This window comes from Moschus berezovskii, chromosome 25, assembly GCF_049115385.1.
Source record: "Moschus berezovskii isolate FMDL1 chromosome 25, NW_MosBer_1.0, whole genome shotgun sequence".
In the NCBI taxonomy this organism is placed as follows: Eukaryota; Metazoa; Chordata; class Mammalia; order Artiodactyla; family Moschidae; genus Moschus; species Moschus berezovskii.
Window position 1 is genome coordinate 3,794,551 of NC_142484.1, and position 22,988 is coordinate 3,817,538.

At 57.7% G+C, this 22,988-nt stretch overlaps 1 protein-coding gene across 5 annotated transcripts in view; it reads right to left on the reverse strand.

Moving 5' to 3' along the window:
- The window catches only part of ANO1 (anoctamin 1), a 176,262-nt gene that overhangs the window by 45,118 nt on the left and 108,156 nt on the right, over positions 1–22,988 (reverse strand). For 3 of the 5 annotated variants that reach the window (XM_055415298.2, XM_055415305.2, XM_088832192.1), the window contains exons 7-13: positions 22,857–22,908; positions 20,385–20,450; positions 19,841–19,896; positions 16,319–16,360; positions 10,589–10,653; positions 9,678–9,812; positions 5,059–5,219 (exon numbers count right to left, since the gene is read on the reverse strand). In XM_055415298.2, coding sequence (XP_055271273.2) covers positions 5,059–5,219; positions 9,678–9,812; positions 10,589–10,653; positions 16,319–16,360; positions 19,841–19,896; positions 20,385–20,450; positions 22,857–22,908 — 577 coding nt within the window. The remainder of the gene's footprint in view (positions 1–5,058; positions 5,220–9,677; positions 9,813–10,588; positions 10,654–16,318; positions 16,361–19,840; positions 19,897–20,384; positions 20,451–22,856; positions 22,909–22,988) is intronic. The other 2 variants (XM_055415302.2, XM_055415308.2) reach the window with 1 other exon arrangement.

A 22,988-nucleotide genomic window follows, 5' to 3' on the forward strand; every position in this document is an offset into this window, starting at 1 on the left:
CAGTGGCTCATCTGCTAAACGAAGGAGCAGAGCCTGTCTTCCTCTAAGTCACCGGGAGAATGAATGAGTCTCCATACGTAAGAGGCTCAGGACAGTGCCCGGCGCGCAGTAGCACCAGCCAGCTGAAGCCAGTGTTCTTTTCTGAAGGAGGTGAAGGGACCCAGTTCACAGAGCCCCACAGGCGCCATGTGAGAGTTAGAGCTGAGCGCCAGTCTCACAGGGTCTATCTAGGCCATTTTCACGTTTCCAAAAAGCAAGCGCTCACCAATCGGATGTAACGGCTGGCACGCGTGACGACTAGCCCCAGGCTCAGCCCTGAGACACCACGAGGTGTGACTCATTCCCCATTCCCAGCCGCTCTTGGAGGTGGGCTGGGTTCCTAGCTGCATTTCACAAATGGAGACCCGGGGCCTGGAGAGGTGAAGCAACTTGCCTGAGGGTCACACAGCTGTGAGGTGACAGAGCTGAGATTTGAACCTGAGTCTGGCTGGTGGCTGGCGCTGTTACCCTCTGACGAGCCATCCTGGCACACAGCCAACCTAGCGGGGCTTTGAACTGGACCAAACCACCCAGCCCGCAGCTGGCAGGCAGGCTCCCCTGGGTGCCTGCTGCAGGGCCAGCCGCCCCACCCTGGAGCAGGGGAACTGGGAGATTTTGTGCTCAGCTAGGAGGTTCTCCAGGCTCAGCTCAGAGCCGCCTGGGCCCTGATCAGAGAAGAAGGAAGGGAGCCGATCAGAGATTTTGCGGAAAGTCATGCAGGCTGGTGATGAGCAGAGGGCGGGGGGCAAGGGATGGGGAATGGTTCTGATGGACGTGGGGCCCAAAGAGACAGGGATGGACAGGGGAGGGACACGGGCTCAGGCTCAGTGGAGCCCCACTTTCATAACCTGTGAAACGGGGACAACTTCTCAGCTGCAGGGATGCAGTGAAATGAAGCACGCGGAGCATCAGGCCCCACGTCAGACACAGACACGTCAGCACAGTGACCGATGGCCATCAATCCTACATTTATAGTCAGACTGATCCCAGAATTAAGCATCAGAGCTAGGGTGTGGGGCCAGGAATATTCTCATAAGCCACTTTGAACCACACACAGACGTCACTTCCCCATGTTCTGCAGCAGCCTTGGCAAGCAGTCCTTTGACCTCAGCTTGATTGCTTCCTGGAATGAGGTGCTCACCACCTGTCAACCCAGCCTGGTCCAGCACTCTCTGTTGGAAATCTCTCCCTTGCACTGAGTTGGTGACCTGTGACTCTCATTCTCGGCCTCATTGGGAGGACCAGCCTGTGCCATGATGACAGAGTTCATGGTGAAGCTATGCTTGGAGCTCCCCAGAGCCTGGGGGAGGGACAGTTCTGGTATGTCTATTACCCGAGTGTCCACGGGCTACAGGCCATTGCTGAACCAATGAGGGAGGGACGAGTCTCACCCTAGCCTCTTCCCAAGCAACCAGGGCACTGACTAACCGGGTCTTCTCAGACTCAGGACAGCACAGGAAGGGGCTCTGAGGACCACGCTCGTCCTGTGGGTGCAGCACCCAGGAGTGTCCTGAGTGACAGGGATGGCAGGTGACAGGGATGGTGTGTGACACTCCAGGATTCTCTGAGACATGGGCAGTGGCCAGAATCCAACTGAGCTCTCAGGGCTCCTGGAGCAAGACCACCCCTGGGGCTGACCGTGGAAGGTCGTTCTTGAAGCTGGAAATGGGGTGATTAGTGTCCAAATGGCTCGTGACTATCGGCTCCCAGGCTCTCAGCTGAAGCGAGCTCTGATGGGAGGAGGAGACGTTTGCAGAGGAGAAGGACAGAGAGCCTGTAAGCCACGTGCTGCCCAGAGATGCTTGCAGAGGCGAACGTGTCTGGGCCGCGGCGGGTGGATGGCAGGCAGGGGACCCTCTGGGCCATGGGTCATGCCCAGGTGGGCAGGATGCGGGGTGATGTTCATGTGGGATGGGGAGCTTGTACCCCTCGACCTCCAGGTGACCCCTGCTTGGCCAAGCTCAAGGCATCTCCTTAGCTCACAATAAGGCAGGCAGGAGAGCCCTTTGGGATGGTCAGTGTCCTCCGTCAGAGGCCCTCAGTTTGGAGAAGCAGTTCCCAGGCCTCTGGGCAGGACAGTGGGAACAGATGGGACACTGCTGGGGAGCCCGGCGCGGTGGGGGGCGAGAGGCCCCTGACTGCTTCTCTTGCGCGTCCCCACAGTCCTCCTGTCTGCTCTCATGGAGACCGGCTTCTCGCTGTCACCCGCGGGCGCGGGAGGGTCTACCGTGGAGCTCGGGTGGCAGTGAAAGCCCCCCGCCGCCCCCCTCAGAGTCAGGTCAGCCTCCTCCCACCACCTCCCCAGCTTCTCTGTGCATCAGTTGCCATCTCCAACACAAGTTTAAGACGAGAAAAACTCTGACACGGCAGAGGCCGCACTGGCTCCTTAGTCCTCCCGGTGAATACGAAGTTCCCTGTGGCCTGTGCTGGCCTCCTGGGTCCCGTCTGCTCCTTGCACCTGCTCCGTCAGCAGGCCTGCAGCCTCGCCACGGGGCCTCTGCCCCTGCTGCGTCCTCCTACAGCCAGGGTGAAGGCAGTGGACACGGCAGTTTTCACCTCCTATGGTTTCCCCAGAGCCCAGAACAGACACTTAACTAAATACCAGCTGGAACACGCCCTACACACCAGGCACGTCTACCCGGTCTCACACTCCTGCAGCGTGGCAGGCAGCCGCGCCAGTGGTCCGCGGTCACAAGGGCAAGGCTATTTATTGAGAATCAGCCACGTACGTGCTGAGTGTTGGTTGAGATTTTGTGCCCGCTGTAAAGATCCTTATCCTACACCCATTTTACAGGTGAGGAAGCTGAGGGCTGAATGACAGGATGGGGAAGTGGTAGGGCTGCACTGGAGTCCCCTGGGGATGTGAAAGTGCACACGTGGACCAACCGGATAGGTGTCCTTGAACATCCTTCCAGGGGCTTGGGCGCTGAGCACCGTATGTTCATGCCTGCTCGTGGGTCACCTGGAGACCACAGTAGGTGTTGGCTTGGCCACCACCCAGGCCGATGGATCCCAGATGAGGGAACAGAGCTGGCTGGTGGCGTGTGGAGGCTGCTGCTATGAAAACTGGGTCCCCTCAGCCATGCAGGCAGAGGCGCGCCGTGCCCAGGGCACGAGGCCTCGGTGGAGAAGAAGCCCAAAAGGGGCCTCTGATGAGGACACCAAGCGCCTCTTCAGATCTGAGGATGGGGATGGGATGGGAGTGAGGTGGTTGGTGCATGCACGTCTTCTAAGAGGAAGTGCTGCAGCTCAGACCCTCATCAGGACTCGTCCTCCCAGGTTTCCAACGAGTGTAGAAATGTGCTTGGGCAGTGATCGGACACCAGACAACCCAGCTGGTGGTCCACGTTGGAACAGGAGCCCAGGGGACAGGCCAGGCTCTCCCCCTCTCCTCTGACCCCTGACTCAGCCCTCGGCTCCTCTGCACACTGGCTTCCAGAACCCCACGCCCCTGGCTCCAGGAAGCCTTGGCCAAAATGGGACAAACCCCAGCCTCCTGCCAGCACCTAGTGCTTCCTGGGCTCGCTGAGCCCCTTCAACACTGATGAAGTCTGAACACAACCACGAGGGCGGTGGGGAGGCTGCGGGGCCACGCAGGGTGGGCTCAGGCCCGGAGAGGGTTCCGAAAGCGTGCGGGCCTGGAAGCCCACCGCCTGGGCATCAGCTCTGCTCTGCTGCCCGCAAGGCTGGCTCTTCTCTCCTGTTACCACCAAACTCTCCCTGGCTTGCAGGGGAATCCAAGGCCCCAACTCAGAGGATTCTGAGGTTCTGAGGGGTCCTCTTCAGGTCGAGGGCGGGTCCCCACTCCCCTTCGTAATGGAGGCTTGTACTGAATTCTGTTTGACGGGATCCTCACGGATCTCAATCGCACTGACAGGTCAGAGAAGCACACCTGGCTGGCAAGTGGCACCCTCCACCTCCTGGCCCACCAGGGCCCACTGAGCACCAGGACACATGGAGCATGTGGGACACGGGGCTGCCATTCAGCAGGTGACAGCACAGCCCTCTGTGTGTCTACGGTCTGTCTGTCCCACATCTCAGCAACCCTGCCCCTTATATCTCCAGAACCCAGCTCAAGAGGCTCACGCTTCTTCCAGGCAGCCCCTCCTGACTGCCCTTTCTCAGAGGTCCTGACCCTTCCCTTTTCTGCTGTCTCTGTGCAGCTCCATCTCATACTATCTGGGACCCCTGAGCACAAATATGGGGGCTCTGGTGCCTGGATGGTGGCTCAGCACATGGGTGCCCAAGCCCCGAATCCCCTGCTGGCAAAGGCTGTACACAGGGTTGCGGAGGAGGAGGTAGGCTTGTCGGCTAACCCAGAAACGGAGGTGCATCTGTTTGCGGAGTGTGTGGAGATTCATCCAGCCACCACTTACCCACCTCCCACGTCCCCTCAAGCCCGAGATGGGTACCAGGTAGGACCTGCATTCGGAAGAACTCTGGGGAGGAGCCATCTGCCCTGGACTCCAGGTGACAATGCAGTCCAGGGGTTAAGGGCACAGGCCATGGCGGCTCAGGAGGTGGGTGATCCCAGACAACTCACATCCACTCTCTCTGGACCTTGACGTCATCACCTGTGAAGTGGGCACCCACAGGGGTGCTGAGGGGTGATGAGAGATGCCCCAGGGCCTGGCCGGGGTCAGTTTCCCCACCATCATTGGGAGGATGGTGGGAGGAAGGCAGGCCCCTTGGCCCTCCTCCTTCAAAAGCAGCTGCCCTTCCTGAGCCAACAGAGCCCAGCCCTGGGAAAGAGCTCCATTTCCGGGAGAAATCACCCTCCGAGACTTTTCATGAGGGACTCCTGGCCCGGTTGGACGCATCTACGGTTGTGTGCATCTGTGACCCAGCACAGCCCCGGGTTCAGCCCCGGGTGCCCAGCAGACGGAATGGGAGCTGACTGTCCCTCCTGTGGACATTCCTGGCACACGCCCCCGCAGGTAACCTCGAGGAGAGGGAGAGAGGGAGGGAGGGCCGGGACACACCTGAGGCCGCCCCTGCCCCAGAGCGGCGCTCGCTTACCCCAGAGGGCCATGAAGACGGAGAAGAAGACGGTGGCGGGGTTGTCGAAGAGGTGGCTGGCGCGGGCGGTGGCGCACGCGGAGCTCATCTTCCAGTAGCTGCAGGTCTTGTCGCAGAGCGGGCACATGGTGATGTTGTGTCTCTGGTCGCACATCTCCATGCTGGAAGAGAGGACAGTCCGGAGTCCCCCGCCAACGGCCAGGGCCCCCGCTGGCCCCCGTGGACCAGCACCTTTTGGAGCCATGCCGTCCTTGCCGGAGTGGACATGGTGTGGTCGGCTTGCCAGCGGGCTTCCACCGGGGCCCACATCCCTCTTCTCCACCCAAGGCCCCAGCTTGGCTTCCCACTCTCTGCTCCCCTCACCGCATGGTCTTACTGACTTTTGAACAGGGTCCCACACTGTTTGCACCCAGCCTGAAACTTCTGTGGGTGACCTGGCTGTGGACCCACGGGACTTGCTGTGTGGCGGGACAGGGTCGTGTAAGCGTTCATCTCTGGGGTGGCCCCGGGCAGTGGGACGCACGGCTTGCCCTGGAGCTGACCCTAGAAGTCGAGGTCCCTAGCAGCCTCCCTCTGATGACTGGGCACCATCAAAGCTGTGCTAATAGTGAATGCCGTCCAAGTCCTGACGTGACAAGGCCCGGGAGACCCAAAAGAGGAAAGCAGTCAAGGCATGAGGATGCCATGCCCTTCCTGAGTGCTGGCCTTGCACCCAGCACCTGCTCAGTGCCGTTCCTGGGGGCTTCAGTCCACCCCTGTGGGGGTGCCCTGGGTACCAGCCTGAGGGCCTCGCTGGGCACTCCGGACCTATAAGAAGATGAAGACGTGGTCCACCCAGACCTCCTCTCAGGAGGCAGGTGGCTAGGTCGGAAGGAACACACCCAGAAGCTGCCTGGGGTTGTGGTCCCACCAGGCCGGGCTCACCCTGGAAATGAGGGGTGGCCCCTGAGCAGGATGGGGCCCTGCTCAGGGCAGGCTTTCACTCAGCTGAGCGGACGCAAAGTCTGGGGGCCGTGGGGAGCTCTGCGATGCCCAGGGCCCTCCTCCTCCACCCTGACAGTTCTCAGACTCTCTCTTACTGACACTGAAAAGTGTAATATTTAAAGGCCATCAGCCATGCGAGCAGGAGACCGCACCGAGTGTCCACCCGGTCTGGACCAACTTTGGAGCTGTTAGAATCCCAGCTTCACAGAGGGGACACCACCTGTCCAGGGCCACACAGCAGAGTGGGGCTTGCGCCCAGGGCTCTGTCCCTGTCAAGCCCGTCTGTCCCTGCCGGGCTCTCAGCTGCCGCCCAGAGGCCAGGCTCCCTGCTGAGGCCGGGAGGCCTGGCTGGGCTCCTTGAGGGGCAGTTTCTGTCCTCTGTGAGGCCGGGGCTGGTCCTTGAGCCTCGGACTCGGGTCCTGCTTCTGGAAGAGGAGGAGCGAGACCAGCAAAGGGCCTCGCAGCGGCGCCCTGCCAGGCCCCTCTCCTCCCTGCTCACTCGGACAAGACGCTGAGCCATAATCAGGCACAGGCAGGGGCGGCCTCCCAGGGTCAGACGGCTTTCTGGGCGAAGGGGGGCGGTGGATGGGGTGATTACTTTACAGCTTTTAAGAAAAATGTCTGGATGCACACGAGCTTATGCTCAGGATCCTGGCTGGACCACAGCCACTGGGGAGCATTTGCCAAGAGGTTGTGGGGGCCCCTCCTCTGGCAGCACTGCAGGCATCCCACTCAATTCTCTTCTCACAGTCGCTCTCCCCAAACACTTATCAAAAAATTGCGTACCTGCTGTGTGTGGCAGGCACGGCGTCAGGCACGGTAGATGGAAAGACAGACGGTGGGCAAGGCTATTGCCTCGGAGCATGTGGGGAAGCATGTGTGTGTGTGTGTGAGCACACATGTGTGCCTGTGTACATATGTATGTTGGGAGGATCAGGTACACACAATTCGGACGGCAGCAAGGACTCGGGAGCCAGCCAGCTCTGCATGTGAATTCCAGCTCCACTGCTCGGGATCTGTGTGGCCTTGGGCAAGTCGTTTGAACTCCTTTGGCCTCAATTTCCATATCCATAGAATGGGCATGCTGAGACTACAGAGCTCTCTTTTTTTTTTTAAAGGGTCATGGGCATTTTATTTAAGTATATTGGGTTTTTTTTGGCCATGTCGCATTGCTTGCAGGATCTTAATTCCCCGGTCAGGGATTGAACCCCGGTCCACGGCAGTGAACACATGCGCTGAGTCCTAACCACTGGACCGCCAAGGAATTCCCCAAGAGCCCATATTATTGGGTTGTCAGGAGGCTTAAACAAGGGAATGTACAGGGAGCCCTGGGAACGGCACTGGGTTATTTAAACCATCCTCCCATTCACCATCACTACTGCGGGAAGAACAGAGCGATGGCAGCTGCAGTGACCAATAGGAGGTACAGGCACCAACTCGAGGGGCCCATTTCTCGTCCTCCCTGAGCTTCCTCTCTTCCGGGGGCTTCTCCCGAAAGGCAGAGGGGCAGGACACCCACCCGTGCATGACCCCGGCCCTCTCAGGGGACCAGTGGATGGACACACCACTGTCAGCGTGTGGTCTGGCACCACTGGGTGGGGGGCCTGGAGCCTGAGGGTGGGAAGGGGCCAGGGAGGCCAGGGCCTGCGTCTCTGCCTGCTTGTGAGCCCCACGGCTGCCCAGCCCTCCGCCCTGCCAGCTTAAACAACGCCAGCCAGACAAAAAGCCTGTTTCTGCTGGTTTTAAACCCTCAGCCTCTCCCTTCACTGCCTTCAGCCAAAATAAAGACGAGCAACAGGCGCCTGCTCTTTGGAGCAGACAGAGGGACGGGTGGTGGGGCAGCATGGTGCGGGGCATGGGGGCACTGGCCATCCTACAGACTTGGCCGGGCCAGGCTCCAAGGGGAACACACACCTCACTTGGTCCAAGGCGCCAGGCGAGCGGAGGCCGAGGTCAGACGGGGCCCCAGAGTTCCCAGTGAATGCTGTCCATAACCCTGGCCACGTGACAGCGCTGGCCTGGCCCGGCCCGGGGCTGTCAGCGCCCTTACGGGGGAGCCTGAGCCTCCCGAGGGAGGCTGTCCAGGCCAAGGCCGCCAGCCCTGCCCTCCCTCCATGACCGGGAGGGAGGTGGATGGAGCAGTCCCCATGGGGGTGCCCCGCTTTCCACTCACCAAGTCTCTTAGACTTTGGAGTGCAGTCCCCTCCACGTCTAGGCTACTCTGATCTCTGCCTTCATTAAACCCCTGAGCACAGTGAACTCGTGTCATTGGCAAACAAAGGGACAAGCTTTCTCCTGCCTGCGCCCAAAATAACCCTGGAGGGGACAGAAGCCAGATTCCTTTAACTTTCTGGTTCCGGGTGGGTGGAGTACTTTATGGTTATTCACGTAGGTGAGTGCATGGCTTCACCGACTAAATGGACAGGAGTTTGAGCAAAATCTGGGAGATAGTGGTGGACAGGGAAGCCTGGCAGGCTGCAGTCTATGGGGTCGCAAAGAACAGGACATGACTTAGTGACTCAAAAACAACATGTATTCAAACATCCATCGTACAAAACTTCACCGCAAGCGGCCTTTCTACACCACTGAGTGGGTCCTAAGGAGCCAGTCTCCCCCCCAGGTCAGAGACTCCTTCATCGGCCCTTTTCTGACCAGACCCATGGATGAATTTCCTAAACCAGGGCTCTGCTTCAGAGATGCTGCGCTGAGCTGTAAGAAGGGTAACCTGCCCTATGTCCCAAGACTGTCCCCACAGACTGACGGCTCCCGGGAGGCGGGCGGGGCATCCGCCTCTCTAACCAGCACTTTGCCCGCAGGCACAGTGTTCCCGGTGGAAGTCAGGGCTGGCGTCCTGAGCTCACATCATGAACCGCTATCCCTGGGTCGAGATTGGCAAGTTCCGGGAACAGCAACCAAAGAGGGGAGATGCTGTTCTCAGACTCCCGCTGCCTGAGTCACGCTCTGGCTGCCAGTCTGGGAGAAGCGCTCCTGGCGCGAGGCCAGGCCATCTCTGGGGTCTCGGCCTCCTTCCCGCAGCTCCCCACGCCTGGCCTGCTCCCTGGGGAACAGCGGCAGGACTGTTAGCCTTGCGGGCATGGGCCGGGGTCTGCTGCACCGGGCCAGCCCCTGCAGACCAAGCTGCTGCTGCACGATTTCCCCACATCATGGGGCACGGGGGTACGGTGCAGACGGGGCCCGGCCGGCGGAGAGCACTGCCCAGAGGTCTCCGAACGCTCCTGCCTCACTTCCTGACCTCACAGGGAACCAGTGAATTTTCTTGTCACATAATGACTAAGGACTGAATGGGAAAAAAAGCTTCAAAGGACGAAAAGGAGTCGGATATTTATTTTATGTCTTCCTCTCGACAATAAAATGTCTCCTAGGGCGAGCGTGCCTGCAAAGGCCGCCCACGATCTCAGACGGCTATTAAAGCCTTCGGACGGGGCGGCTCTGGTCCTGACAGTGCCCGGCCTGGCCTGTGACTTCCCGGTTTGGAGGGGGGTGGTGGTTGCTGAGCGGGGCACCGGGTGTGGGGTGAGGGGCCCCAGTCCCAGGAAGCTCTGTTCCTGCAGTAAGGGGAATGTGACTCCTTAGTGAGGTGAGGCTGTCTTTGGGGAGAGGGGCTGCCCGCCTACCTGGGGATGTTGTCATCGACAGTGGCCCATCCGTAGAGGAAAACAATGATGCCGACCACGGAGGCCGGGATGAGCATCTGGGTGTAGACGCCCAGCCAGGCGAAGTACAGGCCAATCTTCTCTCCAAAGTACTTTCTGCACCGCAGGGCAAAGCCAGACAGAGACACGCTTACTTTCAATCCACAGCAGGGGCAAAATTTACGCCACGCCCCCTCCCCAGCAAGAACAGCTCACATGGGGGCCCCGGGTTCTCAACCAAGCAGAGAGTGGGGGGGCGGTTCTGAGCCATGTTGTCATGTTTTGGGGGGCTCTCTGCTTTCACGGTGCCCCCCTTCCTGTGCTGAGCCCCAAGGATGGGAGCATTTCCTCCTGTAATGCCCACACTGCAGGGCGAGATGCTGCCCAGAGGCAGTCAGCTGTGTTCCAGCCTCGTGCAGCCTAAAAACAGCAAACAACTCCAGCCCGGAGGCAGCAGTAACTCCATATATTAAGCATCTCCGTCTTCCTCACGGGCTGGCTCTGATCTGCATGTCCCCACAGCACACACATTGCTGGTCTGTCCGCCCTGGGAGGGTGGTCCCTCAGGAGGGGACACGGTGTCCAGAGGGGCAGTTCTTACAGATTCCCAGTCAGCTCTTTTCTTCCTTTTGACACAGAAAGAAACCCCACCAGAGGCCCAACTGGGTCGAGCCAGACTGTGAATTTAGGGGGAGACAGTGAGCATGACAGGCGCGAGCCAGTCCTGTGACGAATCTGAACAAGCTGCTCGATCCGGTCTCTGCTGGGAGACCTCAGCTCCCCTGCACAAGCTCTTCAGGTTCGAGCAGGGGCCCTCGCTCTGTACACTCAGTGCGGTCGAGACGCACAGGGATGTTTACCCACCCAGGCCTGCTGTCAGTGTCCCCACTTACCTGACGAGGTCGATGGGCTGGTACTTGTAGAAGACCCCGTAACTCGCCCACTCTTCGTACAGGAGCTGGGAAAAAGGAAGTGGTGAGGGAAAAGTAAACTGCTCCCAGGTCCCTCGCCAGAACACAGAGCCTTGATAGGCACTCAGCTCACGGCTACATCATTCATTCAACCAGCTCATATAGAAAGTCAGCCTTGTGCCAGGTACCGTGCTGGACACAGGACTGTGAGCTGAACACTGCAGACACCCCCTTGCGCCCTGGAGCTCCCATTCTGGGGGAGGAGACGAACATGGAAAAATGGGTCAAAGGTTTCAGCTCTGGTAAGGGCTCCAAAGAACCCGTGGGCAGTGGTGGCATCCCCGAGCAAGAACAGACCTATGCTTTTAGGTGACAGTGGGGATGGGAAAGAAGCTTCTGGCATCATTACGGAATCCTCACTCTTCACCATTTGATCTAGGGTTTAAAATGGCCTGCCACTGTCAGACACCGCACTTTCTTTGTTAAAGACAGTCCCACCAGGCTTTGGAGCAGAGAAATCCCAGTGGTATGATTTTAACAGATCTCACAAGGTGCAAAAGAGCCGGGGTGGATCTCCCGAGACAGGCTGTCTGATTAACATAGCCGAGTGAGATGAATGATATCCACAAACCCACTACGCCCCAGGCTTGGGCAGGATGGTAATGAGCTTGGCCTTGTGGGAACGTGTATATTCATATGTCTGTATGAACACGTAGGGTTTCTTAAAGAAGATGCCGGGTTAGGACTGCTGGTTTTAATAAAGAGATCCCATGCACGTGGGTAATTAATGCTCTGTCAGCCTTAACCCAAAGCCTACGGTGACCCTGCTGGCTGGGGGGAAGCTGGTCCCAGCTGGAAGCCTACTCCTTGGCTGCCCGTCTCTGCTGGCATCATTCGGGGAGTGGAGAGGAGGCCAGCGTGGGGATGCCTGGGAGGAATCCCAAGGTCTCTGGGTCTCTCCTGTACACTGAAGCTTGACTTCTGTCCTCCCCTTTTCTTAATGTTTAAATTTAAAACTTGTGAGCGCCTCTTGCATTCCGATTCTGCTGTGGCCCCAAATACATCAAACACAGTTTTCTACTTTTTCTTTTTTAAAAAAACACAGCTTTTTATATCATCGCCAATACCCTATACTATGGAATGAGTGTTTGTATCTCCCCAGACACAAATGTGTTGAAGCCTTAGCCACCCAATGTGACTGTGTTAGGAGGCTACATATTTATGGAAGTAATTAAGGTTAAATGAGGTCATGAGAGCAGGGTTTTGCTCTGACAGGATTTGTTCAGGTGCTAAGTCATGTCTGACTCTGCAACCCCAGGCTCGCCAGGCTTCCCTGTCCTTCACTATCTCCCAGAGTTTGCTCAAAGTCATATCCACTGAGTCGGTGGTGCCATCCAACCATCTCATCCTCTGTTGCCCCCTTCTCCTTTTGCCTTCGATCTTTCCGAGCGTCAGGGCTCCACTATGACCCGTCTGTCTTGGGTGGCCGGGCACATCACAGCTCATAGCTTCATTGAGTTATGCAAGCCCCTTCACCACCACAGGCTGTGATCCATGAAGGGGATTAGAAAAGACCCTGACAGTACTTGTGTCCTTATAAGAAGAGGAAGAGACACCAGCGCTGGCTTCCTCCTCATGCACACATGGAAGAGAGTCTACACAGCGGGAAGGCAGCCGTCTGCAAGCCAGGGAGAGAGCCCTCACCAGAATCCAACCCTGCCGGCACCTGGCTCTGGGACTTCCAGCCTCCAGGAAAAAATGTTTTCTGTTCAAGCCGCCCTGTCTGGTACTTTGTTACATCAGCCTGAGTGAGTACATTCTCCCCCACTGACGTGGAAGACCCACAACAGGTGGGATGGTTTTCCAGGCACAAGGATCCCTTCAACTGAGCCTCTGAAAATTAAAAATGTATAAGAGGCTCACTCAGAGGGGTCCAGCTTCCACAGACCAGGGACTCAGGGGTCCGTAGAAATGAACCTTTAGCAAGTTCAGTAAACTTTCCTTATTTTTTTTTCCATTGCCTCTCTCCTTCTGCAGCTGGAGCATAATCCTCAGGAGAGCACGGGCACTGTATCTCATCAGAAGTCAGCACACAGGGACAAAACAAGCAGGGAGGAGAACAACAGAGAACAGCTAAGTGCATTCTTAATAAAGTATAAGCAAACCTTGCTGTCAAAATCCTGGGCTTCGCCTACTCTGATCTCTGTAAGAGGAGCTTTCTGTGGATTTTAAGTCTTTCTGTAAGTGGCATGAACAGGATGTGTTCAGCATGACTGCAAGTCCTGAAAGACTTAATGGCAAGTCTGGCTGCTGGTGGGGGAGCCTTTGGAGCTTCTGCAGAAGGGACTAGGATGCATGGGGCCAGCCCCATCTCAGAGGAGAAGGGGTCCAGGAATTAGAGCCAGGCTGCCGGGCTGGGACGCTGGCTCCACTGGGTCTGCAATGGAGCCTGTCCTTCCTCCCAAGTCATGGCGAGGACTCAGACGGACCCAGGGCTTTGTGGAGTGGAGTGCTGGGGGCTCGTTATGTGTCATCTGTCTGATTATGCAGAAAAGGAGGAAAGCCTACAGTTTTACTCTAAAGGGAGAGGTCTGAGCCAGCAAACTCCGACGAGATGGCACAGCACCTCTGGATAAACAAAGCAGCCGTCACCAAAGGCAGCTTCCTACCCTCAGCTGAAATTTACACCCTAGATGCGCTGGAGGTGGATCAGAGGGAGGGATGAGGAAGGGGAGGCACAGAAGGACCACTTGAAGGCTTGGCCTTGTCACACTGGCCACCCTGTTCCCGGGCCGGCCCAGCGGGACTGGTCGCAGCAGGCCAGCCATTACCCACCAGCAGACATGACAGATGGGGGTACGGCCCAGCTTTCTACATAAACCACTCTATCTCGGTGGACTTCTCTTCCTGACAAGAAGAGAACATCAATCACCCTGCAGCCAACAGCACAAGGAAATCAAACATCAGATTTCCTGGCTAGGGTTGGCAGAGCTCTGCTGAGCCCTTCGGCCTGTGAGCAGATGGGAGGTGTCTGGGGCCCCTGGGGCAGACTGGCTGGGGGCTGGTGGCTCTGGTCATGGTGACCCTGGAGCCTTCCAGCACCTGGCCTCAGAGAGATCCTGGCTCCACCCACTGGCATCTCTCGGGCCCAGACCTCCCACCTGAGCCCCCACGGCTTGGGCGGGGGGTGGGCTGCCACGGCACTGAGGTGGTCCGTAGTGACCGTACATGGACTTGTCCCTTGCCGTCTCCCCCTGGGATGGAGGCACCAGAGGGCCAGGCCTGTCTGGTCTGCATCATCCCCAGCTTCTCAGACCAGGCACATGACAAGTTTCCAGCAAGCAACTGTTGAATGAATGAGTGAATTATGGGCCAGGGCCCGCGGCTCTCAGCACAGCACACCGGAGGCCACCTCGGTTCACACCTGGAGTAACCCTTACATCCCCTGATCCCGGAGGAGGGAGCTCTTGGATCACGGGTTTGCAGTCCAAAGATCAGGCCAAGAGCTGTGGCTGTGCTCGGCCCAGCTCCGGCCCGCCTCCCCTGAAACACTCCTGCTTGTGCCCTGCTCCGGCAGATCAGCACAGGAAAATGGCCTTGGCTTGGCTCGCCCCCCTTTCTGTCCTGTGTCCTCAGCATGTGGGGATCCTGCCACTGACAGGATGCCACAGACTTTTTCACTGCAAAAGCAAAATACTCAGAACCAGATCACTTAGGGCGAAGTGGTCATGGGAGAATGAGTTCTCTGAGCTGAGACCCAAACACGTGTCTGGGGCATTTCCTCTTCCTCCCATCCACCACGACTCATCACCTAGCCATCCTTCCACTCGTCCATCCACCTGTCCACCCATCATCCAGCCACTCACCCAGTATTCTCAGGCCTTGTATTTGTTGCTGGGACATACAATTAAATAGGGAGAGGTGGGTGGAGGGTAGGCAGCATTCCAGGCAGAGAACACGGCTGGGTCTGGATAAACCTGGAGCTGTCTGCTGGGCTGGCACACAGCAGTGCCAAATAGTTCCTAAGTAATAACTGAATGGTCTTGGCACTGACGTGGCCATCAGTGAAGTCTCCTATGATTAGAAAGGCGGTCAGTGAGGCTGGAGCGCGGGGAGGAAGGTGGGAGACTGGGGGGAGGGCCGGGGACCTGGAGGCTGAATGGCCAGAAAGGGTGTCAAGGAGAGGCAGGGGTGCAGAGGGACGTAGGAGGCTGGGCTCCAAGGCCGGGGTTGGTGCAGGGCAGGCCTGTGGACTGGATCGGGGAGGTCTGCAAGTCACGGACTCTCAGACGAATGCCAGATGTTCCACTAAAAATAACCAAATATGTAATTTTTGTGCTAAATCAGATAGCATCTTCAGTTGGATTCCCAGGCGGGCAGGCGAGTTGTATCAAGTACCAGAGAACTAAAAGCACGTATTGGGGGCTGGAGGGAGGTGGGAGCAGAGAGCATTTCACATACAGAGGCTCAGGGCCCTGGTGATTGGGGACAAGGCCTCCATTGTGAGGTTCTCAGGGAAGCGTCTCCACCGTCATCTCAGCGGGATCCACTCTCCAGGAGCAAGAGGCAGGGCAAGCAGGGGGGTTGAAGGAATGCAGGGCGGGATGGCTCCCTGAGGTGAGGGAGGGCTGGGCTTGTTGGGGAGATGGGAGGAGTTCATCTAGAAGCAGAGAAAGTGTTAGTTGCTCAGTTGTGTTTGACTCTTTGTGACCCCTTGGACTGTGGCCCTCCAGGCTCCTCTGTCCATGGGATTCTCCAGGTAAGAATACTAGAGTGGGTTGCCATGCCCTTCTCTAGGGGATCTTCCCGACCCCGGGACTGAACCAGGGTATCCCTCATTGCAGGCAGGTTCTTTAACCGTCTGAGCCACCAGGGAAGCCATGTAGAGGCAGGGAGGCTGGTGTCTGGGAGTAGGCAAGTGAGGGAAGGAGACGCCGCTGTGGTGGTGCAGGAGCGACTGTCCTGAGAGCACGCGTGGGTGGGGTTAGGAGCCAGCGGAGCAGAGAGGGTCACTTGGTGTTTCCCAAAGTGTGTCCTGCAGAACACTAGCTCCATAACTTCCCCATTAAAAAGGGTTCCAGGACAGGTAAGTTTGAGAAGCACTGGTTTGACCACCATCCATGGTGTCCCCTACTGGAGTGATGCTGGGGGCTGGGGCACTCCAGGTGGCTGGCCTCGCTGCTCCTAAACTGATTTCCCCGGAAGCTGGGGTGATTAGGCTAAATGTCAGCAAAGAACCGTGGAGGTTCTGGCTGCTCCAGTGAGATGCAGTCGGTGCATGAAGGAAGGATGGGGCGAAAGGGCAGGCTCGGGGGCACTTCCCTTCCCCTCACATGCTCGGACGACCTGCCAAGGATGCTTCTGAGGATCAGAGTTCCCTAATGGCTCAGGAGCCTCAGGAGACCGGGTTTCGATCCCTGGGTCGGGAAGATCCCTCTGAGGAGGGCATGGCAACCCACTCCAGTGTTCTTGCCTGGAGAATCCCATGGACAGAGGAGCCTGGCGGGCTACAGTCTGTAGGGTGGCAATGAGTCAAATGTGACTGAAGCCACTTAGAACGCACACAGCATGAGGAAAACAGTCCAAGAAGGCAGCTTCACCCACCTTCTCCACCAGCTGTGGGGCTGCCGCTCTGCGACCCTGCACCCCTGCCCCTTGCTGGCCCCAGGGCCCCTGACCCCAAGGAGCGGGCTCCCGGGTCTGCACACCTACCTTCCTGTCGTTGAACTCCACGTTGTCCCCTTCATAGTCTCCCTGGAGAGAGAGAAAGGCTCTTATTGTCCTGAGACCTTTCCACAAGGCAGGTGGGCTCATCCCAGGAGAGACCCTCGTATAGTGCGCAAGGGTGCCCAGGTCCCCTCCTCCTGTGATAACAAGTGCTGCGAGCCCTGGGCTGTCCCGCCTGCCCTCCCTCCACTCCCAGAAAGCCTGAAGCACCTTCCCCTTGATATAGAGATGATACCCGGGAAGGGCAAGCAGTCAGTCCCTTGGAACTGGTGACACAGAGAAAAGGGGCTTTGGGGGCTGGAGGGATCCCATCCTGCCAGGGGGTGTCCTGCTGTCTTGTCCCAGGCCCCACCTGGGTGGTGCCCCTCTCCCTCTCAAGTGTTCCAGGAAGGATGCTGAGTTAGATCAGTGAGGCCAATGTTTGCATTGTACAGAGGGCAGCACCGGAGCTCAGAGGAGCATGCTGACCTCCCTGGGAGAGACGCGAGATCTGGTCAGACCTGGGACTTGGATCCAGGTCTCCAATCCCAGCTGAAAAGGAGGAGGGCCTAGAAGTCAAAAGGGAGCCCAGTTTCCCAGATGGGTGACACAGACGGATAGCAGCATGGGAGGGACGGGCCGAGGGGGTCTGCCTGCTGCCCGCTCCACGACCAGCTCCTTCCACGAGCCCCACCAGCCCAGTCAGCCCCCTCCAGTGGTGAGAACGTGATCACCAGACAGACCACTAACTCCCGTGGTCTCGGAATGAGGATACTCTGGAAGCAGTTTAACCAAGGTCCCCTCAGACCTTAGGCACCAGCCCCTCCGCACCCCGCCGCCCGCCTCAACCTTTATGCCTCCCTAGTGCTTTCCCTCTTGGCTGAGACGGCCCCACGACTCCAGGAGCACCTCATTTCCACAGAGGTCAGTTAGTTGGTGACCTGGAAGGGGGCAGTTGCCAACCAGGAAGGAAGCCAAAAAGCTGTCCAGCAGCAGCTGAAATGCCAAGTCCTTCTCCGGAGTTGAACGCCGGTTACGGATCGGAAGGCTCTTCCTCCATCCTCCACGCACAGTCATAACTGGCTGTTGTCTGGTTGGCCATGACCCAGAGCCTGGTCTGACGGATGGATGCTCTTGCTGAATGAACGGACAAGTGAGGCCCTGGAGGGGGTGGGGTGCTCCGGGTCACGTACTGAGATGCGACCTAGCACAGCTCAGGGGTGAGAGGCTGATGGTGAGACCCATACACGCACAGGAGGAGTCTGCCTCCTGCCAGAGGCTAAGGAGCAGCTTCAGTGCAGCCAGCATCCTCTATTGAAGGCATGGGGTCCACGGGGCTCCACTCAGAAGGATTTATTGCGACAAATATTTGTACCTCAGCTTCAGTACTCAACGGTGTGCCTGTCCATCAGCTGCACGGAAAATTCACGGATGGAAAACCTCATCCTCCCTTGAGATGACTGAGGTCCATCACCCGGCTGGAAAGAGCCCGGGAAGCAGAGCCAGCATCTAGGCTCTGCCCCTGGGCTGTGTGTCCCTGGGCAAGTTGAAGAGCAGCTGCAGTCTCAGTTTCCCCATCTGTAAAGTGGGAACAGTCCCCACATCACCGGTTTCCCTACTTCCCTGTCAGGTGCAAAGATGATGATGCAAGAGGAATTTCCAAGATACGGATCTTGGAAATGCTTTGTGTGGGCCCCGTGGATAAGATAGTCTTGTACTCGTTGGTTTAAACTACAGTGAGAATCCATTCCTAAGACAAATGTAGCAGCCAAGCCTGAGAAGAGGAGGTGCGTTGGCCTCCAGGGAAGGTGGAGGTGGTTGTGCAGCTGGGAGTGGAGTAGCCTGTCAACCACGTCTGTCTTCTGGCCCCAGTTCCCCAACAGGGGTGCTGTGTGACCTTGGGCAAGTTGCTAAACCTCTCTGAGCCTTCGTGTCTGCACCGGATTAAATGAGATAAAGCTCCTACTAAACCATGTTTACTATACAGTTAAGTGCTCAGAAACGTTGATTTCTCCCCTTTCCCTTTCGAGACTTAAAGGGCTGAATCAAGCAGGCAGGGAGGCCCTGAAATGTTTTGGCTTCTGTCCCTGACCTCTTGGTAGGGGTGACCAGCTGGAAGGCCATGCAGGGCTGTGTTCCTGGTGTCCGTGGGGCTGAGCAAACCCAAGGGGCACCGGTGGGGTGGAAGAGTGAGCCCCCTTCTTGGGAGGAGCCAGGAGCTCCAGCTGGGACCTGCGGGTCTGAGCCTGGTCCTGGAAACATCTATCCAGCAGTAGGTCAATTGTCAAGACCACCTGACTTCATCCCACACAGCATTTACTGAGTACATAGGAGGCGCCACACGTGTAACGAATGGCGCAAACAGTGTTTTCTTAGTGGAACAGAGAGCAGGCAGGCCCAGAGAGGGAGGGAGGACTCAGTCGTGCAGGGGAGGGGAAAAGGCAGGCTCCAGGCAGTTGCTCTGTCTGCCCTGGGCGAGGGTCTAGGCAGAGAAGGTGCGAGAGCATTGCAGGCAGAAGGAACAGCAGGAATAGAGGCACAGAGGTGGGAACGTGGGATGGGCTGATCCCCAAACCCCGCAGTGAGTGGCAAGGGGGCGGTGGCAGGTCGGCTAAGCATCCTTGCCTCTGGGTCAGCAGTCCGGGTGGACGGCCCTTTGCTGTCTGACCCCCTCTGTTTGTCCAACCCAGTGTCTCACTGAAAGCCCTCCCATATCTGTATTCCCATCAACACCCTCAGCAGCCCTGGCAACTGGACAGGACAGGCATTATTTCCGACTTGCGGAGGTGGGTGCTGGGGCTCAGAGGGGACCTGGGCTGCCTCCAATCAAGGCCGCAGAGGAGGCAGTGGCCAGGACCAGAAGCCGGGTCCTTGGACCCCCCCAGGCCTGCCCCCCTTCTCTCCTAGCCTCTGCAGTAACACACATTTAGAAAGTTCCAGAGATCCTCCGTCTGGAGTTCCCATACTGCTCAGGCCCCACGGCCCATCCCCAGTGCCCTGCTGAACTCTAGTCCCTGTTTCCATGGAGACAATAAGAGAATCCTCTTTCTCTCCATCGGGAGCCAAGACAATGTGGCTGTGGCCACACGCTATATTTGTCAGGGGTAGCAGTGGGATTCGGCGATGCAGCTCAGGAAACTGGCCACTGGCTCTGCAGCATCAGATACACGACGAGCTCTGGCCAATCTGCCAGAGCCCAGCGGGGCAGCGGGCGGGACCGGGGAGACCAAGCTGGCTCACAGCTCTTGTGGAGCAGCTGGCCTGAAGATCAGATATGCCTGGGGCAGAGTTGCTGCCATAGCGCCCTTGTCCTGGAGGAATGGTTCAGTGAGAAAAGATGGCTCTGCGTGTAAGTATGGTCCCACCGGGGGGAACCAGGAAGGGCTGTGAGCCGGTGACGTTTTTACAGGAGTGCCAAAGCAGGAATCTGGGACAGCAGGACAAGAGCTCCGGGGAGCTCTGGTGTGGTGTGGCCCTGGGGACTCAAATGATGCGCAGAGGTGGACAGTGTGGGTCAAGGTTACTTACATCATGCAGGGGGTAGGCCGCCGAGTAGACACCATTGGCCAGCAGGCTCGTGATGCCTTGAAAATAAAGGCAGAGAGAGGATTACGGACCACTCATGTCTCCTGCGGCTCCGGGTTCAGTTAGAGAGGTCTCAGGACTGTCTCAATCATTGAGAATTTTTTCAAAGTGAGCCACACCTGGCCTCACAGAGCCCGGCCACCTTTCTGGGGTTTCCTCCCCGGGTTCAACTGGGAGATGATAAAAACATGCTCTGTTGGCAGAATTAGAAAGACAGAGAGGAAACCCCAAGAGGAAGTGACACCTGGGAGGAAGGAGGGACCCCCAAACCTGTGATTCACCAGCTACCCCCACCTGCTTGAGGGCAAGCCTGCAGATGAATGAGGGAAGTGGAATGTAAGCGGTTAGAGAAGCTGAACCATGAGAAAAATATGGATGGGAAAATTGATGGTGTCAGAAAACACACATACAATTTGGAATTAGATTTTAGGTTGATTGGAAAGCCGAAGAGGAGGCCTGCAGGCCCCACGCAGGCACAGGCACTTACCGTGTCTATCACACTTGCGCCTCTTATTTAAAAGGGCAGAGTCCTTCTTTCTTCCCTCTCCTTGCCCTGTTTATACATCGGCTATTAGTTATACATGAATGAGGCCCCGAAAGGATCAAAGCTGGTCTGGGGGGGCAAGGTGCTCATTCTTGCTGTCCAGTGCTCCTGGGGGGCAGTGGAATGACGGCCAGGTCCTAGTTTGTTGCTCAATGCCCCGCACTGGGAGCAAGAAAAACATAACCACACCTGCACCTCCCAGAGTCCAGAGGTGTGGATGCCCAGCCCCAGAGTAAGCGGGGAAGGCAGAGCCCGGCTATGCACAGGGCCTGGGGTTCTTGGAGCTAGAGCTGCCCAGGAGTTTCCATGAAGCCCTTTGCTGGTCATAGAGCCCTCCACCTGGCCCAAGAGCCTTTCTAGGCAGTAAGTGGGTCAGACGCTTCAGCGGCCTGGCTGTCCCACTTGTGACTACTGTGGTCTGGCATGGATGGGAAAGTCCCTCCGTGAAAGCCACTTAGAAATAGACCATCTCCTCAGCTAGTGATCTGGGGTGGTCAGGGCACCTGAGGACGCTTGGAAACCCAAAGTAGAGTGAGGTGGGGGCACGGGGCCAAAATCCCCTGGCTGGAAAGTTCAGCTACGATAAAACGTGGAGGAGGGGCCTGATTCAGGTTCACTGGCTCCTTACCGTCCCCAGAACTCTCTCAACACCGTGCTGCCACAGGATCTTTGCACAGGCCGTGCTCTCTATGTGGAAGGCCTACCCCTCTAACACCACCTCATCAGAAAGACCACTGATCACTGATTCTAAATCCCCCCTCACTCCCCAGCCCCTTCAACCTGCAAGACTATGCTCTGGTTTACCTGGTTCTCTCTGATCCGTCTCCTTCCTCCAGAGCAGAAACTTCCTGAGGGTGGGGTCCTACCTGACACAGAGGCTAGTGCGTAACAGACCCCATCTATGAATCTGGAGGTCCGGAGGGCTTTCAGACAAGGTGCCAATGTGGAATGGGGAGCAGAGAAGGACCATCTGTCCTGTTGATGGGAACTGCCAGCTGTCACTGTTGATGGGAACCAGCCCCACCATGGAACTTGGCAGAAGACAGAGACAGCCCCCCCACCCCCAACCAGGATGGCCTGGTGTGGGGTCAGCTCTGGCTGAGAAGGGCCCAAGCCTGAACTCTTTGCAAACCTTCAGAGCAACCACACACATCTTCACCAGCAGGGACCCCGTGCTTTTAGTCACTCAATCGTGTCTGACTCTGCGACCCTATGGACTGTAGCCTGCCAGGGCCCTCTGTCCATACAGGGACCCTACAGGGAGACTGAGGTCAGAGACGCATCGCTGGGGCTAGACCCATGCTTGTCCCACCTCTGGTGGCCTGGGTCACCCTGGAGGATCTCGCTCCATCGGAGGCTGGGCTACGGGGTCAGTTTTATTGGCTTACTCTTGACTCCTGAATTCCCCCTGGCCCAGTGACTTAGGACACAGGCTTAGAGATTCAGTCCCAGAAGGGTGGCCCTGTGACATTGGCCACACATGGCAGGGGACATGCACCCACCTGACCCTGGAGGCGGCATCCTCTCCTATCCCTGCATCCCGGGCCTGCCCCAGGCTTCAGCTGAGAGTATCTCACCCCTGCCTCCACCCCCAAGGAAGCCAATGGTAGGGGGTCTCCTCTGGTGCACAGGCTCTTACCAGACCCTCCCCACACCCTTGAACCCCAGCCACGAAACTTCAGACGCTTCTAGAGCATGAAGGACTGTGCTGTGAGCTCAGCTCTCAGCAGTCGTAAAACAGCTCCAGGAGAAGCTAGGAAAGGCTGGGGAAAGGCGTCCCTTTGTCTTGAAATGATTTTCTTTAGCAAATTCAGCCTGGGCTGTGGGCAAGGGACCCCCATGGGGAGAGGGTTCCCTCTGCATGCTTTGATCAGAAAGGTTTTGCACCTGTGGTTGAGATGTTCTGTAAACTGGTACCCGAGGAGCCCAGCGGCGATGGTTTTGTGGCAGGTTCCACATCCAGGCACCCCTTCCAGCAGGGCCACGGCCCGGGGTGGGAGGCAGGGGAGGAGGGCACCTTCTAGGCTGCGTGTGTGTCTGGCTACTGGCTGAGGACAGTGCCCCCACAGGAACCCTAACAACCTCCCCTTGGACTGAGAGGGTCAAGAGCAGGGTGAGGCCTCTTGGGGGCCCCTTCAGTTTCCCGCAGGCAGGATTCACTGCCTCTGCTGGGAGAGGCACCTCAGGCTACCGCCGAGGCCTCCAGCCAGAGACCAGGATCCTTTGGTGCTTAAAAGAGCCGTAAAACCGCCTTGTGGTCCTGGAACGGCTCTCCTGCCTTGAAATGGTTACACAGGCTTGAATCAAAACCCTCTGGGAAGCCCCGGCCCGGCTGCCCAGCCCCCACAGAGAAGATGGGGAGGAAGATCACACAGCGAGGCAAGTGCTGACCTCAAGCCCCAAGCACGCCCTTACCCATGCTGTACTTGGCCTTCGTACACGTTGTTCTTTTCAGGATTTCATAGACCTGTGGTGGAGACAGGGGCGGGGGCCGCAGTTACTCCATCGAGGGTCGCCGGGAAGGGAGTTGGTGACCGTGAGCAGCCT